Source organism: Staurois parvus, unplaced genomic scaffold (genome assembly GCF_062004578.1).
Source record: "Staurois parvus isolate SC_StPar_1 unplaced genomic scaffold, SC_StPar_1.0 ptg000636l, whole genome shotgun sequence".
Taxonomy (NCBI): domain Eukaryota; kingdom Metazoa; phylum Chordata; class Amphibia; order Anura; family Ranidae; genus Staurois; species Staurois parvus.
The window spans coordinates 8,639,874-8,660,213 of NW_028318432.1; the positions used below are offsets into that span (position 1 = coordinate 8,639,874).

General features: G+C 44.0%; 1 protein-coding gene across 1 annotated transcript in view; it reads left to right on the top strand.

Moving 5' to 3' along the window:
- The window catches only part of GPR158 (G protein-coupled receptor 158), a 318,874-nt gene that overhangs the window by 50,775 nt on the left and 247,759 nt on the right, over window positions 1–20,340 (top strand). The window contains exon 2 of the mRNA XM_089693782.1: window positions 9,604–9,709. Coding sequence (XP_089549908.1) covers window positions 9,604–9,709 — 106 coding nt within the window. The remainder of the gene's footprint in view (window positions 1–9,603; window positions 9,710–20,340) is intronic.

Genomic DNA, 20,340 nt, shown 5'->3' on the forward strand with positions numbered 1-20,340 from the left:
GCCCTTAAAAAACACACACCTGTTTTGGGTTTACTGGTTTCAAGAAGCACTGGCTGATGTGAACCATGCTTCGCAGAGAAGAGCTCGCAGAAGACCTACGATCAAGAATTGTTGACTTGCATGAAGCTGGAAAGGGTTACAAAAGTATCTCCAAAAGCCTTGATGTTCATGTGTCCACGGTAAGACAGACTGTCTACAATTGGAGAAAGTTTAGCACTGTTGCTACTCTCCCTAGGCGTGGTCGTCCTGTAAAAATGACTGCAAGAGCACAGCGCAGAATGCTGCATGAGGTAAAGAAGAATCCCAGAGTGTCAGCTAAAGACCGACAAAAATCTCTGGCACATGCTAACATTTTTGTTGACACATCTACAATAAGGAAAACATTAAACAAGAATAGAGTACATGGGAGGACACCACGGAGGAAGCCATTGCTGTCCAAAAAGAATATTGCAGCACGTTTGAAGTTTGCAAAAGAGCACCTGGATGTTCCACAGCACTACTGGCAAAATATACTGTGGACAGATGAAACCAAGATTGAGTTGTTTGGGAAGAACACACAACACTATGTGTGGAGAAAAAAAGGCACAGCACACCAACATCAAAACCTCATCTCCGCTGTAAAACATGGCGGAGGGAGCATCATGGTTTGGGGCTGCTTTGCTGCCTCAGGGCCTGGACGGATTGTTGTCATTGATGGGAAAATGAATTCCAGAGTTTATCAAGACATTTTGCAGGAAAATGTATGACCATCTGTCCGCCAACTGAAGCTCCGCAGAGGATGGGTGATGCAACAGGACCAGACATCCCAAGAATATTGCTACACTGAAACAGTTTTGTGAAGAGGAGTGGTCCAAAATTACTCCAGATCGTTGTGCAGGTCTGATCTGCAACTACAGGAAACGTTTGGTTGAGGTTATTGCTGCCAAAGGAGGGTCAACCAGTTATTAAGTCCAAAGGTTCACATACTTTTTCCTCCCTGCACTGTGAATGTTTACATGTTATGTGCCATTAAACCATGGCAACATCTAATGTTTGTGTAGTATTATGTTCAGCAGACTGTGTTCTAAAATTGTTGTGACTTAGATGACGTTCAGAGCACATTTTATGCCCAATTCATGCACAACTCCACGTAATCCCAAGGGGTTCACATACTTTTTCTTGCAACTGTAAATCAAGTTAATGTTAACAGGAATTAGGAAGTAATTTCAACATGCAGAAACATGGTTGTATTATCATTGCAGTTTTAAATAGGCAGTAAGGAACATACAATTCCAATACCAAATTTTCAAAACCTGAGACTGCAAATGGAAATCAGGGAAAGGTAGCATTGTTGCATGGTCATATTTTAATTCCATGCTTTCAACCATATTCACTAGTATGGTGCTTTCAAAAGTTTAGCAAAGCATCCCTAAGCAATGAGGTCTCAATCCCAATGCACACATTGGTCACACTCCTTTGTCCTTCCCCCAGCACACACATTAAACATTCCCCTGTAACCTGCCCTGCAGCACACACATTAGTCTATCCCCTGTATCCTGCCCCCAGCATACACATTGGTCTACCCCCTGTATCCTGCCCCCAGCATACACATTGGTCTACCCCCTGTATCCTGCCCCCAGCATGCACATTGGTCTATCCCCTGTATCCTGCCCTCAGCATACACATTGGTCTATCCCCTGTATCCAGCCCCCAGCATGCACATTGGTCTACCCCCTGTATCCTGCCCCCAGTATGCACATTGGTCTATCCCCTGTATCCTGCCCCCAGCATACACATTGGTCTATCCCCTGTATCCTGCCCCCAGCATACACATTGGTCTATACCCTGTATCCTGCTCCCAGCATACATATTGGTCTATCCCCTGTATCCTGCTCCCAGCACAGACTTTTGTCTCTCCCCTGTATCCTATCCCCAGAACAGGCATTGGTATCTCCCTTGTGCCCTGCCTTCAGCACAAACATTGGTCTCTCTCCTGTATCCTGCCCCCATTACATATATTTGTCTTTACCCTATGTCCTGCCCTCAGCACACAAGTTGGTCCAAAAACATTGGTCTCTTCCCTGTATCTTGCCCCCAGCACACACATTGGTCTATCCCCTGTATCCTGCCCCCAGCACACACATTGGTCTCTACCCTGTATCCTATCCCCATTACACATATTGGTCTCTCCCCCATATCCTGCCCCAGCACACAAATTGGTCTATCCCCTTTATCCTGCTTCCAGCACAGACTTTTGTCTCTCCCCTGTATCCTGCCCCCAGCACAGACAATGGTCTATCCATGCATTCTGCTTCCAGCACACACAATGGTCTCTTCCCTGTATCCTGCCCCCAGCACACGCATAGGTCCCACCTTTGAATCCTTGCCACAGTACACACATTAGTCTCCCTCCTGTATCCTGCCCCCAGTACACACATTGGTCTCTCCCATGTATCCTGCCCCCAGTACACACATTAGTCTCCCTCCTTTATCCTGCCCCCAGTACACACATTAGTCTCCCTCCTTTATCCTGCCCCTAGTATACACATTAGTCTCTTTCCTGTAGTCTGCCCCTAGTACACACATTAGTCCCCCTCTTGTATCCTGCCCCCAGCACACACATTGGTCTCTCCCATGTAGTCTGCCCCCAGCACACACATTGGTCTCTTTCCTGTAGTCTGCCCCTAATACACACATTGGTCTCTTTCCTGTAGTCTGCCGCTAATACACACATTGGTCTCTTTCCTGTAGTCTGCCGCTAATACACACATTGGTCTCTTTCCTGTAGTCTGCCCCTAATACACACATTGGTCTCTCCCATGTATCCTGCCCCCAGCACACACATTGGTCTCTCCCATGTATCCTGCCCCCAGCACACACATTGGTCTCTCCCATGTGTCCTGCCCCCAGCATACACATTAGTCTCCCTCCTGTATCCTGCCTTCAGCACACACATTGGTCTCTCCCATGTATCCTGCTCCCAGCATACACATTGGTCTCTCCCATGTATCCTGCCCCCAGCACACACATTGGTCTCTCCCATGTGTCCTGCCCCCAGCACACACATTAGTCTCCCTCTTGTATCCTGCCCCCAGCACACACATTGGTCTCTCCCATGTATCCTGCCCCCAGCACACACATTGGTCTCTCCCATGTAGTCTGTCCCCAGCACACACATTAGTCTCCCTCTTGTATCCTGCTCCCAGCACACACATTGGTCTCTCCCATGTATCCTGCCCCCAGCACACACATTGGTCTCTCCCATGTATCCTGCCCCCAGAACACACATTGGTCTCTCCCATGTATCCTGCCCCCAGTACACACATTAGTCTCCCTCCTTTATCCTGCCCCCAGTACACACATTAGTCTCCCTCCTTTATCCTGCCCCTAGTATACACATTAGTCTCTTTCCTGTAGTCTGCCCCTAGTACACACATTAGTCCCCCTCTTGTATCCTGCCCCCAGCACACACATTGGTCTCTCCCATGTAGTCTGCCCCCAGCACACACATTGGTCTCTTTCCTGTAGTCTGCCCCTAATACACACATTGGTCTCTTTCCTGTAGTCTGCCGCTAATACACACATTGGTCTCTTTCCTGTAGTCTGCCGCTAATACACACATTGGTCTCTTTCCTGTAGTCTGCCGCTAATACACACATTGGTCTCTTTCCTGTAGTCTGCCCCTAATACACACATTGGTCTCTCCCATGTATCCTGCCCCCAGCACACACATTGGTCTCTCCCATGTATCCTGCCCCCAGCACACACATTGGTCTCTCCCATGTGTCCTGCCCCCAGCATACACATTAGTCTCCCTCCTGTATCCTGCCTTCAGCACACACATTGGTCTCTCCCATGTATCCTGCTCCCAGCATACACATTGGTCTCTCCCATGTATCCTGCCCCCAGCACACACATTGGTCTCTCCCATGTGTCCTGCCCCCAGCACACACATTAGTCTCCCTCTTGTATCCTGCCCCCAGCACACACATTGGTCTCTCCCATGTATCCTGCCCCCAGCACACACATTGGTCTCTCCCATGTAGTCTGTCCCCAGCACACACATTAGTCTCCCTCTTGTATCCTGCTCCCAGCACACACATTGGTCTCTCCCATGTATCCTGCCCCCAGCACACACATTGGTCTCTCCCATGTATCCTGCCCCCAGAACACACATTGGTCTCTCCCATGTATCCTGCCCCCAGCACACACATTAGTCTCCCTCTTGTATCCTGCCCCCAGCACACACATTGGTCTCTCCCATGTATCCTGCCCCCAGCACACACATTGGTCTCTCCCATGTATCCTGCCCCCAGAACACACATTGGTCTCTCCCATGTATCCTGCCCCCAGCACACACATTAGTCTCCCTCTTGTATCTTGCCCCCAGCACACACATTGGTCTCTCCCATGTATCCTGCCCCCGGCACACACATTAGTCTCCCTCTTGTATCCTGCTCCCAGCACACACATTGGTCTCTCCCATGTATCCTGCCCCCAGAACACACATTGGTCTCTCCCATGTATCCTGCCCCCAGCACACACATTAGTCTCCCTCTTGTATCTTGCCCCCAGCACACACATTGGTCTCTCCCATGTATCCTGCCCCCAGCACACACATTAGTCTCCCTCTTGTATCCTGCCCCCAGCACACACATTGGTCTCTCCCATGTATCCTGCCCCCAGCACACACATTGGTCTCTCCCATGTACCCTGCCCCCAGAACACACATTGGTCTCTCCCATGTATCCTGCCCCCAGCACACACATTAGTCTCCCTCTTGTATCTTGCCCCCAGCACACACATTGGTCTCTCCCATGTATCCTGCCCCCGGCACACACATTAGTCTCCCTCTTGTATCCTGCTCCCAGCACACACATTGGTCTCTCCCATGTATCCTGCCCCCAACACACACATTGGTCTCTCCCATGTGTCCTGCCCCCAACACACACATTGGTCTCTCCCATGTATCCTGCCCCCAGCACACACATTAGTCTCCCTCTTGTATCCTGCCCCCAGCACACACATTGGTCTCTCCCATGTATCCTGCCCCCAGCACACACATTAGTCTCCCTCCTGTATTCTACCCCCCCAGCACACACATTGGTCTCTCCCATGTAGTCTGCCCCCAGCACACACATTAGTCTCCCTCTTGTATCCTGCCCCCAGCACACACATTGGTCTCTCCCATGTATCTTGCCCCCAGCACACACATTGGTCTCTCCCATGTATCCTGCCCCCAGCACACACATTTGTCTCCCTCTTGTATCCTGCTCCCAGCACACACATTGGTCTCTCCCATGTATCCTGCCCCCAGCACACACATTGGTCTCTCCCATGTATCCTGCCCCCAGCACACACATTGGTCTCTCCCATGTATCCTGCCCCCAGAACACACATTGGTCTCTCCCATGTATCCTGCCCCCAGCACACACATTAGTCTCCCTCTTGTATCCTGCCCCCAGCACACACATTGGTCTCTCCCATGTATCCTGCCCCCAGCACACACATTGGTCTCTCCCATGTATCCTGCCCCCAGAACACACATTGGTCTCTCCCATGTATCCTGCCCCCAGCACACACATTAGTCTCCCTCTTGTATCTTGCCCCCAGCACACACATTGGTCTCTCCCATGTATCCTGCCCCCAGCACACACATTAGTCTCCCTCTTGTATCCTGCTCCCAGCACACACATTGGTCTCTCCCATGTATCCTGCCCCCAACACACACATTGGTCTCTCCCATGTGTCCTGCCCCCAACACACACATTGGTCTCTCCCATGTATCCTGCCCCCAGCACACACATTAGTCTCCCTCTTGTATCCTGCCCCCAGCACACACATTGGTCTCTCCCATGTATCCTGCCCCCAGCACACACATTAGTCTCCCTCCTGTATTCTACCCCCCCAGCACACACATTGGTCTCTCCCATGTAGTCTGCCCCCAGCACACACATTAGTCTCCCTCTTGTATCCTGCCCCCAGCACACACATTGGTCTCTCCCATGTATCCTGCCCCCAGCACACACATTGGTCTCTCCCATGTATCCTGCCCCCAGCACACACATTAGTCTCCCTCTTGTATCCTGCCCCCAGCACACATTTTACATCCCAGTATCCATGGCACCAGTGGGACAGTAAGTACACATTTAACCCATTCATAAACAGGTACACAGGTGAATAGTTTTAATATGACTTTTTTGATTATATATTTTTACATAAAAACAAATAGATAATCCTCCAAGTACTAAACTTGATTACAAATGACCACATAGGTTCAGTACTGAGGAGAGCGTTGCCACCACATCCACCAGCATCACATGGGGCTAATGAAACTTCTCCTGTGCTTTAAACATTTGCCAGGCTGAATAGTTCTGAAAAGTGTCTGGTGTTATATAATTATTACATGTTTGCAAGATTAAAAAGAGGGAGAATGATGAATCTCCTGACAAGTCGGGGATACAGTAACTTCTATCATCAGCTGTGTAATGATGCAGCTTATTGTCAGTCCCCATGGCAACTTGAGTATTTTAGTTTGTGAACATTTAATATAAGGCAGCCTAAGTTCCATCAGAGAACAGAGTCTTAGTAGGTGTTCACGTGTCAGCTTTCATGCAGATGCTGTCATTATCCTTTTTATAGAAAGCTAACAACAAGTTGCAGAAGTTATCTAGAATGAAGCGGTAAACTACCAGAAATTTCAGAGCCGTGACACGGCCTGTGGCTGCACATCTGCAGTGAGCTACTGGAATTTACATTTATTCTGTTATCCTAAGCCCTCATTCACACGGGACGTTTTTACAGCAGCTGTTTTTGGCGTTTGACATTTTTTTCTACAGTCAATAAACTCCCCAGCATGTTATCCAATGTGCCCATGTACACATAGGCTGTAATCAACGTTTTTTGGCAGGAAAAAAACTCCAAAACTAGTGGGTTTCTAGAGGAGTTTTTCAGCTGTAAAAATGCTCTAACACTGAAAAATGTGCCAAAACGTGGTAAAACGGCACAAGTGTTTTTGAACCCCCTCAATTTTTTTGGAGTAAAAAAATGCTAAAAAATGCAAACAAGGATAAACAATGGAAAATGGTGCTAATCGTGGCAAAACGCCGCTAAACGCTAATGCAAAATGCTGAAAAACTGACGTTTTTAACGTGACTTTACACAGCTAACGTTACCAGCGTTATCAAAACATTATCAAAAAGGGCTAAAGCTTCATGAACACCAGCAGCTCCTAAACTCGAGTTTAGCAGCTCTTGGCATTTTTATTTCAAAGCTCCTAAACCCAACTCCATAAAAGCCTGTGTGTCCATGTGCACATAGGCTTTTAGCAGAGTTTGGGAGCTGCCGCGTTTAGGTGAGGTTAAACCTCCCTCTACTAAACGCGGGAAAAATTGCGTTCAGAATAGGAACGTTTTGACCGCCGACTGCAGAAAAATGCAAATGCGGCAAAACCACCACAAAACGTGGCAACCGCGGTTCCTGTGGCCGGCAGTCAGGGTAGGCTCATGTACATGAAGCCTAAGGTCCCTTTTACGTAGGTGTTGTCAATGTGGCAAAACCAGGTGGTTGAGGCGCATTTTCAACGTGGTTTAGCTGCCTTTCAAAACTTTGCAATGATTGCTGGACAGCCCAATTCACATTGTTACAGCCGCAGGGTTTTGTGTACTGCAAAACGAAACAAAAACGAGAAGCGCACCAACCCTAAGGTTAGCTCTGATGAAGAAGGGACGCCCTTTGAAACGTGTCAGCTGTACTCTGAGTGTCTACCCCTATGATGGGACTCGTGCAGGCTTCCTAATTTTCAAGTTCTTTTGAGGACTTACATGCTTGAATTACTTCGCTGTTTGTGAGTATCATTTTGTATTCAATAAATTTTGGTTACTGAGGTAATGCGCAAGGTTGGTGCGCTTCTCATTTTTGTTTCACTTTGCAGTACTGGTCGGGCTTCCCCAGCCTTGTTTGGAGCTGCACAACCCTATATGCACTGGTGGTCGTATCTTCCAGTTCTGGTTCCATCTATTCGCCACCCACCTGGGTCTCAGAGCGCAGGAGAGTTTGTTTCTTGCAGGGTTTTGTGTAACATTGCGGCAAAAAATGCAGTGCATGCCACACTCGACAGACAGTACTGCATGCCAGCATGCCCCATAGATGCGAGTGGGGCTGTGGCACAACCTTGTTGAATGGCTGTGGTTCCGATGTGCTACGAGTAAGGAGGCTGAATAGCCGAAATGCGTAAGGCTGCCTTTTAACCGGATCTTACCCTGTAGGCAATAAGGATTCAAGTTTATTGATACCGCCATGTTCGTTGCAAGCTTTACTCTAATGGATGTGGTTCTGATGTGGTGATAAGTGATTTTAGTTTGATACAGGTGTGCGGGAGTCTGCATATCGTCCCCTGATCGATCGCTGGATAGCTATGGGCCAGCTGCTGCTAACAAAGCGATCCACACAGATCAGCATTGCCAGTAAGAAAGGGGCCTAATAGTAAGCCATCTATGATTCCAAGAGGACACTAGTGATGGGCTGAACACCCCCCTATTCTGTTTGTAGTCGAATATTCAAACCTAATTAAAGCTCAACCGCAACAATTCACTAAACAGTACCTAAGATATCGCACAGCTACTAAAATACTGCATGAGTTATATTATTAAGTGCCCAGTCACACCAATGCAATTTCAGGTCCGATTTGTGAATTGAAATCGCACCTGAAATTGCATCTAATGAATGTGAATGTAAATGTCTTAACACGTGTGTTTTGCTGCAGTGCGATTTCTAAAGTAGTTCTTGCATTACCTTTTCTGCAGTTTTATTTCGATTTCACATACATAGAATATAATGGAAATCGCACTGCAAATTGCAAGAAATCATTGAAAGTCTTCAGAAGTGGCAATAAAGTCTTCAGAAATCGCACCTAAAATGACAATGAAATTGCACACAAATCACAAAATTTTAAATCGTAGCGGTGTGACCGGCGAATAAGTGCACGGTCATGCCAGTGCGATTTCAGGTGCAATTTGGGAATTGAAATTGCATCTAATGAATGTGAATGTCAGTGTCTTAACGTACTATTTGCTGCAGCACGATTTCTAAAGTAGTTCTTGCTTTATTTTCTCTGCACTTTTGTGTCGATTTCAGATACATAGAATATAATGGAAATCATGCTGCAAATTGCAAGAAATCATTGAAAATCTTCATAAGTAGCAATAAAGTCTTCAGAAACCGCACCTGAAATCAGGCTGAAATTGCACACAAATCACATGATTTTAAATGGCAGCGGTGTGACCGGTGAATAAATCATGCGGTATTTTAGTAGTGAAAACGTTCTTTAATGTTTCAGCTGTCAGGGGGGGTCCCACCATACAGCATGCTGGCAGGGGGCAGGCTTTTCTACTCAAACTGCTTTCAAATGAAAATGAAATGTAAGGCTTTGCACAACTTTTGTTTCCATGCACTTGGAATGTATTTAGCTAATTTAAACTGAAAGCTAAATTGGAGTTTAACCATTTTATTTAAAGTTGCGGCAACTCATACAGCTGCATACACGTATTGTATATAATACGTACAGTATCTAAAACAGTTTTTATGAAACTGGTTTTCTTATATTAGTTTTTCTTTTTTTTCCAGGGGAGTGCTTAAAGTGGACGTGAACTTGCAAAAAATAGACATTGACCAGTGCTCCAGTGATGGATGGTTTTCTGGAACTCACAGGTGCCAGCATAACAGCTCAAAGGTGAGGAGCAATAATATCTTAAATTGTAATGTATTGCGCCCATATGACATGCAAACTAACTGTAATGATGTGCAATACTACTGTCTATTACTTTTAAGATGGTCAGATACTTTAATGAAAATATTATGATAGCAACCTACTTAGTCACTATGGAGGCTAAATGCCCCAAGGTAGAATTCCCCCCCACCATCTCTTGCCTGAAGCCTTTTGTGTTTCTACCATCGATTAGGATTTTCCTGCCTGTTCTTGGTTTATACAGTACATAATGTAAGCTGCTTAAAGCTGTTCTTCAGGCAAACTGATAACTAGACAGTTGAAATACATATACATGGCGTACGTACATACATATGAATGAAATCTTTTGAGGATTTGTAAAGGCTTTCAGCCAGTTTTGTGGTATGGGCACACCTGCCAAGCGGCATAGTTAAGTTGCTGTCTTGCTTTCTTCTGCTGGAGTTAAGCCATACAGGCTTGCCCCCAGTCTGTGATTGGACAACAGAGGTTGGTCAAAGCCTGCCCCCAGCCTGTGATTGGACAACAGATGTTGGTCGCCAGCCTGCCCCCAGCCTGTGATTGGACAACAGAGGAGGAGTAGGACACTGATGGAGTCATGATTCTTCCTTTTCCAGACGTAAAGAGTGCCCCCTTGTGCTCTGTGATGACCTCAGGGTGAATAACTCTACACCGAGTTCACTATATGAACCACTGATGTATTTATACATGTTGATCATATCCCCCCTGAATCTCCTCTTCTCAAGAGAGAATAAATTCAGTTCCTCTAATCTTTCCTCATTGCTGAGCTCCTCCATGCCTCTTATCAGTTTGGTTTCCCTTCTCTGTACTTTCTCCAGTTCCCCAATGTTCTTTTTCTGAATTGGTGCCCCAAACTGAACTGCATATTCCAGATGAGGTTTTACTAATGATTTGTACCGGGGTAAAATGATATCTATAGTTACATAGTTAGTCTGGCTGAAAAAAGACAAAAGTCCATCCAGTTCAACCATATATGTTTCATGACAACTCTCTATGTTGCTCTTCTTCTATCCTATCTCTGATCTACTTCTGAGGACTATTTTTTTTTTGTGAAGCTAAAAGCCACTTCACAGGTCTAAGGATCTGAAATCCCCGCGGCTTTCTCTCCTCTCCTTGCAGGGATGACAATATGGGCTAGAAGGCTTCTGATTCAAGGAGAGGAGAGAAAGCCACAGGGATTTCAAATCCCCGAACCTGTGAAGCAGCTTTTTGTTGTGTGACAGCGTTGGATCGGCGCAGGGAGGTTTCCCACAGCACTCCTGTGTGGACTCAGGAACTGGGTTCATGCAGGAGTGGTGGAGAAACTGCATGTGATTTGGACAGGAATTGCACCGCACTCCTGTTCAAATCACATGTTATTCTTTGCAGTGTGATTTGCACCCATTCATTTTGTATGGACGCAAATCGCACAGCAAAGTATCGGTTTCGGGAATCGGGAGCATTCTCATGAGTACTCGTGAAAATACTCTGTATCAGCACAGATATCAGTATCGGTGTATCCTTAAAATTATTTATATATACATGCGTACCTCGGTTTACGTAATGTTTGGTTTACGAATTAAAATCCATTGAAAATAATGCTTTATGAGTTTTTTTTCGCAATATGAATGGATTAATTGGTTTTCAATGCATTTAGGAATTTTTTTTAATCATGTCCCTTTATGCCTTTAAAGTGCACTTTATAAAGAGTTTTGAACATATAAAACTTTTTTTTTAATTTTTTCTGACCTCCGGAATGGATTAATTGGTTTTCAATGCATTTCAGAATTAATTTTTAATCATGTCCCTGTACAGTATTTATGCCTTTAAAGTGCACTTTATAAAGAGTTTTGAACAGATAAAAGATGTTTTTTTAACTTTTTTTCTGACCTCCAGAACGGATTAATTGGTTTTCAATGCATTCCTATGGGAAACCACGTTTCGGTTTATGAATTTTTTGCAATACAAAAAGTCTCGCAGAATGAATTAAGTTCATAAAGCGAGGAGCGAGGTACGCCTGTAGTATATATATATATATATATATATATATATATATATATATATATATACAGTCAGGTGCATAAATATTGGGACATCGACACAATTCTAACATTTTTGGCTCTATACACCACCACAATGGATTTGAAATGAAATGAACAAGATGTGCTTTAACTGCAGACTGTCAGCAGCTTTAATTTGAGGGTATTTACATCCAAATCAGGTGAACGGTGTAGGAATTACAACAGTTTGCATATGTGCCTCCCACTTGTTAAGGGACCAAAAGTAATGGGACAGAATAATAATCATAAATCAAACTTTCACTTTTTAATACTTGGTTACAAATCCTTTGCAGTCAATTACAGCCTGAAGTCTGGAACGCATAGACATTACCAGACGCTGGGTTTCATCCCTGGTGATGCTCTGCCAGGCCTCTACTGCAACTGTCTTCAGTTCCTGCTTGTTCTTGGGGCATTTTCCCTTCAGTTTTGTCTTCAGCAAGTGAAATGCATGCTCAATCGGATTCAGGTCAGGTGATTGACTTGGCCATTGCATAACATTACACTTCTTTCCCTTAAAAAACTCTTTGGTTGCTTTTGCAGTCTGCTTTGGGTCATTGTCCATCTGCACTGTGAAGCGGCGTCCAATGAGTTGTGAAGCATTTGGCTGAATATGAGCAGATAATATTGCCCGAAACACTTCAGAATTCATCCTGCTGCTTTGGTCAGCAGTCACTTCATCAATAAATACACGAGAACCAGTTCCATTGGCAGCCATACATGCCCACCCCATGACACTACCACCACCATGCTTCACTGATGAGGTGGTATGCTTAGGATCATGAGCAGTTCCTTTCCTTCTCCATACTCTTCTCTTCCCATCACTCTGGTACAAGTTGATCTCGGTCTCATCTGTTCATAGGATGTTGTTCCAGAACTGTGAAGGCTTTTTTAGATGTCGTTTGGCAAACTCTAATCTGGCCTTCCTGTTTTTGAGGCTCACCAATGGTTTACATCTTGTGGTGAACCCTCTGTATTCACTCTGGTGAAATCTTCTCTTGATTGTTGACTTTGACACACATACACCTACCTCCTGGAGAGTGTTCTTGATCTGGCCAACTGTTGTGAAGGGTGTTTTCTTCACCAGGGAAAGAATTCTTCGGTCCTCCACCACAGTTGTTTTCCGTGGTCTTCCGGGTCTTTTGGTGTTGATGAGCTCACAGGTGCATTCCTTCTTTTTAAGAATGTTTGAAACAGTTGTTTTGGCCACGCCTAATGTTTTTGCTATCTCTCTGATGGGTTTGTTTTGTTTTTTCAGCCTAATGATGGCTTGCTTCACTGATAGTGACAGCTCTTTGGATCTCATCTTGAGAGTTGACAGCAACAGATTCCAGATGCAAATAGCACACTTGATATGAACTGTGGACCTTTTATCTGTTCATTGTAATTGGGATAATGAGGGAATAACACACACCTGGCCATGGAACAGCTGAGAAGCCAATTGTCCCATTACTTTTGGTCCCTTAACAAGTGGGAGGCATATATGCAAACTGTTGTAATTCCTACACCGTTCACCTGATTTGGATGTAAATACCCTCAAATTAAACCTGACAATCTGCAGTTAAAGCACATAGTGTTCGTTTCATTTCAAATCCATTGTGGCGGTGTATAGAGCCAAAAATGTTAGAATTGTGTCGATGTCCCAATATGTATGGACCTGACTATATATATATATATATATATGTTATACATATGTGCTATGCAAGCTAAAAATATGTCCTCCCTCAGAAAAGCCCGTTTACACTGGTGGTCAGTGGAGACCTGCCCCCTTAAATCGATGGTCAACTGAAATGCTGGTCATTGGAGAAATATCCCCATGCAGTGATGGTCTGTCCACAATGGATACCATATTGTTGAGGGCAAAGGTGGTGGTTTGGCAAAGGGTGCTGCAGATTGGTGTCAACAGTAAACTTGTGGTAGGGATTGCAGTTAGCTTTCTCCAATGCAGACACCATCAAGCTGAGGACATTAATGCTGGTTTGTCATCACCAAAATGACTCAGTATGGCGTGTTGTACCCACGCACCATTTTTTTAGGGCAGTGATAGAAATATGATGGCACTTAACACTTTTGTCTTACTAAAAATTGCTTTAGAGGTGGTCATGCCCAGTAATGCTTGGTGACGGATATACACAGTTGCAAGTTTTCCTTTCCTGCTAGTTTTCTTTGGAAAGTACTGTCTGGTAAAGACACAATGTACAATATATTAGAATTTTCATGAGTCTAGCTGCCACTGCAGGAGCCCAGTAAGAAGAATGGGGATGCCTGGACCATATTTCCTATACTGGAGCCTGTAGGCACACAAAGTAGCACCCCTGTGCTGGGATCACTTCCTTTGGCACAAAATATTTTCTAGCTTTCTCCCTAGTTTTAGTATAATTGTACAATGCATATGAGATGACTGCTGATAATAAAATGAAACGGTGTGTGGCCAATAACTATACAGGGAACACTTTGCCGCTGCTGCATATAGGCACAGGCATAGAGTGCCTAATGGTAATTCCGACCCTGAGGAGGTGGTGGGGGGGAGTTGGCACGGTGGTGAAGCAACCCCATACCCTCACATCCTGGGTTTTAGTTTTAATACATCTATGGAAAAGCTGTTAGTTTGAACAAGGCCTAATAAAAAATCATAATGTTTGTTATGCCATGCCTGTCCAATTATTTAATTTTGCTCCAGTGTATATTTATTACCTTGAACTCAATGTGATGTTTGTGAGCCTGGTGCTTTATTTTCCTCAGTGGAAGCCATCTAATTGCATTTTCCTCTTCATGCACAATATATGTTACTGTCGTTTCTTGTTTTTTGAGACTAATTAAACCCAGCATGGTTTAGGATTCCCGTAGTGTCTTTAAGCTACAGAAACCAACAGAACAAGCTGACAAGTCCAACTTTCTTATTAGAAGCCTTTGAATTTACAAGCTGCAGCTGATTATATTCTAGTATTAAAGGCTCAGTCCACTCAAAAAGTGACACTGGAATTCTAGATAGATACTCGCTATGCAACCACCAATTAGCTTCTTTTATCTGCCAAGGACTAGTGGCGAGATCACCACACCGAAGTTTGCAGCTCTGAACTATTTGTTTGTAATAATATACCAGGAATGAAAAGGCCAAGAGGCTAACAGAGATACCCTCAAAATGGCCATGGAAGGTGTGCCAAGCTGGGAACTCTCTTTGATTGCCTTTTCACCTTATGAATCCTATCCCTAGGTTCACACTTAAGCCTTTTCTGCAGCGGTTTGTGTTTTGCAGTAACATGATTTCCTGTCGGACATGTTCACATCTCTGCGGTTTTTGGAAAGGGTCATGGACTTTTTTGAACGCAAAAAGTTGCGTTTTTGGTTCTATAGATTTCAATGGAAACGCTGCAGAAAAGCATGTATTGTGTTTTTGCTGCGTTTTTGATGCGTTTTGAGGTTTAAATGTGCCTAGCAACAAAAAAACCCAAAATGTAAAAAAAGCAAAACGCATCAAAAATGCGTAAAAAACACAGGTGCAAATAAAACACAAAACGCAATGCAAAACACAATGCATAAATGGGTTAAATGCAACCTGCGTAGATGTGAACCTAGCCTAAAGTAACATTAAAGTCTAATTGTTTGTTTCATGTAACAGATGTATTATCTTTTTTTTCCGTACATTTTCTCCTCTAAATTTACTTTTCAAAGTGTCCCCTGGCCATGCTTAAACAGTTAGGGCCCGTTCACACTACATGTGTTTCAGTTGCTTTTTTTTTTGCATCCAAAACGAACAGAAAGTAGGTTATATGGTTGTCAATGTCATAGGTCACACCAGTGCTTGCAGTTCCAGTGCGTTCTGGTTGCAGGAAAAAAAAAAAGTAGAATATGCTGAATTTTTTCTGCACAGAACTGTTCGGGAACACAATAAAATGCATAAAAAAAGGCACCGGAACGCACTAGAAGCACCAAAAACGCACTGGAACACACATGTCCCTATTTAAATGAACTGGAATGCATCAAACACGCACTGGTACGCATCAAAAACACACCAGAACGGACCAAAGACACGTCAAAAATGCACATACAAAAACGCATTCGAAACGCATCTGGACTGCGTTTCTATAGTGTGAAACGGCCCTTAGGACTAGTTCACACTAGATGCAGTCTAGTGCATTTTTGTTCTGCATCAAAAATGCATGCACAGTGTTTTCCATGTATTCCAACGGCCCTAGTTCACATCAGTGCAGTAAGTTCACTCAGTTTCCGATGCAGAAAAAAAAAGTAGAACATGCTGCATTTTTTTCTGCACAGAACTGTACTGGAACATGGCAAACTGCATCAAAAACTGAGTGTGGTGTCAACTGTAAGTAAAAACACATCCGGAACGCATCTGGAGTGTGTTTTTGTGGTGTGAACTTGCCCTTAGTTTTAGCCCTGGTTCAGTCTGATGCAGTGCGGAATTCACAACATTTTCAGTGCGAATTCTGAACCGCATCACAATCGTACCCCGTTCATACGAACCGACGCGAGTGTGTATGTTAAGTTAACAACACCCTGACATCGGTCTGCAAAACGCGGAATGTGCAGAATCTGATCACATAGCTGTGAATACCCATGCGATCCAATTCTAGTGCGGACCAAAAAAGGGTCCTGCACGTTTTTTGGTGCAGGTGCGGTGCGATTGGAGCCATACAAAATGTATGGCTCTGATTGCACCGCATACAAATTGCATGTGATTTGTACAGGAATGCAGTGCGGTTCCTGTGCAAATCACATGGGATTTACTGCACCGCATTAGTGTGAACCCAGGCTTATGCAGGCCATAGATGGGTCAAAAATTGGCAGATCTTCGCACCGTTAACGGGTTAATTGGTCGGCCGTTTTTCGGGGTTTTGGCACATTTTTTTTATCGGTGAAGTTGGAAAAAAATCGGCCGATTTTGCTGATAGGCCGATTTTCCCGGCAATGATGGGCAAATCGGCGGATCTTTTTACCGATAAAAAATCTGCGCATGAGCCGTGGCCTGCAGGAAGAAGAAAAAAAGAAGAAGAAAAAGAACAAGAAAAAGAACAAGAAAAAGAACAAGAAGAAAAAGAAGAAGAAGAAGAAGAAAAAGAAGAAGAAGAAGAAGAAGAAAAAGAAGAATTCCAGTCCGCTATTATATTAGACATGAAAAAGTATTGCGGTTGCAACAATGTATCTATTTGTATCCGAATAAAAACATCTATATCCGAAATGGATACAAAATAGATACAATGTTGCAACTGCAATACTTTTTCATGTAAAATATAATAACGGAGCTCTCTGCAGGGACAGAAGTAATTAAATGCCGGCCGTAGACGGGACGAAAATCGGACGATTTTTTTTACCGTTGGTGGTAACGTCTGCCTATTGAACGACTGATTTTTCGTTTTTTGTTTTTTTTTTTAAACGGACGGTTTTCGACCTGTCTGTGGCCTGTACTAGATAGAATAGACAAGGGTTAGTGTTCCTGATAGATTCACCCTCTCTAATTGCCCTAATGACCTTTGCTACCCATATAGAAGGTGATGAGTGGATATCTAAAATTTCACAGTTGTCAGCAGAACAAGAGGTGAAGGTAAACCTTCCAATGGGGACACCTGGTCCAGTGACAGCAGTCTGTGAGCAGTATTCCCATTATTTTGTAGAGATATTTTCTTATGTCCTGTTGCATCTGGAAGGCAATCTCCCCAACAAGGTGCAAACAGCAGAAAATAAAATGTCCGGGGTTTTAACCCTTCCCTACTCCATCCAAAACTTAGGAAGAGTTCAACTTGAACTTACTCTTAGTCCTCATGCACACGGAACATTTTGATAATGCTGGTAACGTTAGCTGCTGTGTAAAGTCACATTAAAAAAGTTTTTTTAGCGTTTTTTCATTAGCGTTTAGCGGCGGTTTGCTGCAATTAGCGACGTTTCCCCGCATTTCTCCGCGTTTGCGTTTTTTTTTGGTAAAAAAAAAAATCCATAAACACCGGTTTGCAACATTTTACCTTGTTTTACCGCATTTTGCCACTTTTTTCAGCATTAGAGCAGTTTTACAGCTAAAAAACTTTTCTAGAAACACACTAGTCCTGGGTTTTTTTTTCCAGCCAAAAAACATCCCTGCCAAAAATTATGTCTGTGTGTGCATGGACACATAGGATAACATGCTGGGGGGTTTACTATCTGTAGAAAAAAACGACAAAAACAGCCGCTGTAAAAACGTCCAGTGTGCAGGAGGACTAAGGCCGCATTCACACTTGAGTGTTTTGTAGCTTGGAGCTCGAAGCTCCAAAAACGCTCAAACGTAAAAAATCTTTTGTTCTCTATGGTGCCTGTTTGGGTGTGAACAGGCACCATAGAGAACAATTGATTTTTGAGGTTTGAGCTTTTTTGAAGCTTTGAGCTACAAAACACTCAAGTGTGAATGCAGCCTGAGAATAAACCTAGGGTGTGTGTGTGTGTGTGGTTGGGGGGGGGAGGGGGGGTAGGCTACTTTTGCATGGGTGACTGGATCTGCTGATTCCTGCATTTTTTTTTTGCCACCTGTAAAAGGTGCTGCTGCCGAGCCGCATACAGGTCAATGACAGTGATAACCGCAAGTATCCGCTGGCTATGTGGACAGCCACAGATGGCTGCAGCCACTGGCGACTTGTCATTGAAGTGTCATTGAATAAAAGAAACTGCATACATTGATATCTCAAGATTTCCTCTATCCTTTTGAACAAGCCAGCAGTGTTGGAACACACCAAAAAGGTGGTGTCAATATATGCAGATTCTTTTTTTTGACAAATTAAATATTTATTTTATTTCAGGTACTTATATAGCGCCGTCAATTTACGCAGCACTTTACATATATATTACATTCACATCAGTCCCTAACCCTCAAGGGGCGTACAATCTAAGGTCCCTAACTCACATTCATTCATACACATACTAGGGCCAATTTATACAGGATCCAGTTAACCTACCAGCAAGTCTTTGGAGTGTGGGAGGAAACCGGAAAACCTGGAGGAAACCCACACAGACACAGGGAGAACATGCAAACTCCAGGTAGGTGGTGCCGTGGTTGGGATTTGAACCAAGGACCCTAGAACTGCCAGGCAGAAGTGCTAACCATTTATCCACTGTGCTAAAGAGAAAAAAGCCAAGTTTTGGGGTGCAGCTTATAGATTTAATATTTTTGATTGAGAGTGGAGAAGGGCTATAGTAGCCAGCACCTGGGTCATCTGTGTGGGTTGAACAGAGCAAGTCTGGAGCAGAACCATGCGTTTGGGTATTCAGGACTTTTGGTGCGCTTTCAGAAAAACACAACAAAAATGTGCAATTTAAAAGCAGTCTATCGGAAACCAGGGGTAACCTAAACGGAAATTGAGGGTACAATGCACAGCACCCGTGCTGCAGCCAAACTGCAGTGTGACAGTGTGAAAAGTCTGTTATTCTGCAACTTCTTTTAACAGACCAAGCTGTCCAGCAAAAGGGGCAGTTATGCAGGCCATAGATGGGGAGAAAACCAGCCAATTTTTCTTTTAAAAAACGAAAAATCGGTCGTTCAATCGGCCGACGTTACCAGGAACGGAAAAAAAAATCGGCCGATTTTCATCCCGTCTATAGCCGGCAAAAAGTGTCTCTGCAGAGAGCTCCGCTATTTCTTTGACAGTTCTTTGACATTTATAGTGGCTGCAACATTGTATCTATTTGTATCCATTTCGGATACAGATGTTTTTATTTGGAAATAGATACATTGTTGCAGCCACTATAAATGTCAAGGAACTGTCAAAGAAATAGCGGAGCTCTCTGCAGGGACACTTTTTGCTGGACTGGAATTCTTCTTCATCCTCTTCTTCTTCTTCATCTTCTTCTTCTTCATCCTCTTCTTCTTCTTTATCTTCTTCTTCATCCTCTTCTTCTTCCTCTTCTTCTTCTTCATCCTCTTCTTCTTCATCCTCTTCTTCTTCTTCTTCATCCTCTTCTTAATCCTCTTCTTCTTCCTCTTCTTCTTCCTCTTCTTCATCCTCTTCTTCTTTTTCCTCTTCTTCATCCTCTTCTTCATCCTCTTCTTCTTCATCCTCTTCTTCTTCATCCTCTTCTTCTTCATCCTCTTCTTCTTCTTCCTCTTCTTCTTCATCCTCTTCTTCATCCTCTTCTTCTTCTTCATCCTCTTCTTCCTCTTCTTCTTCATCCTCTTCTTCTACTTCCTCTTCTTCATCCTCTTCTTCTTCTTCTTCATCCTCTTCTTCTTCATCATCTTCTTCTTCCTCTTCTTCTTCATCCTCCTCTTCTTCATCCTCCTCTTCTTCTTTTTCCTCTTCTTCTTCTTCATCCTCTTCTTCTTCTTCTTCCTCTTCTTCTTCCTCTTCCTCCTCTTCTTCTTCCTCCTCTTCTTCTTCCTCCTCTTCTTCTTCTTTTTCATCCTCTTCTTCATCCTCTTCTTCTTTCTTCTTTTTGTCTTCCTCTTGCAGGTCACTGCTCATGCGCAGATTTTTTATCGGTAAAAAGATCGGCTGATTTGCTCATAACCGCCGCGAAAATCGGCCGATCTTTTTCCAACTTTACCAATAAAAAAATCTGCCAAAATACCGAAAAACGGCCGAC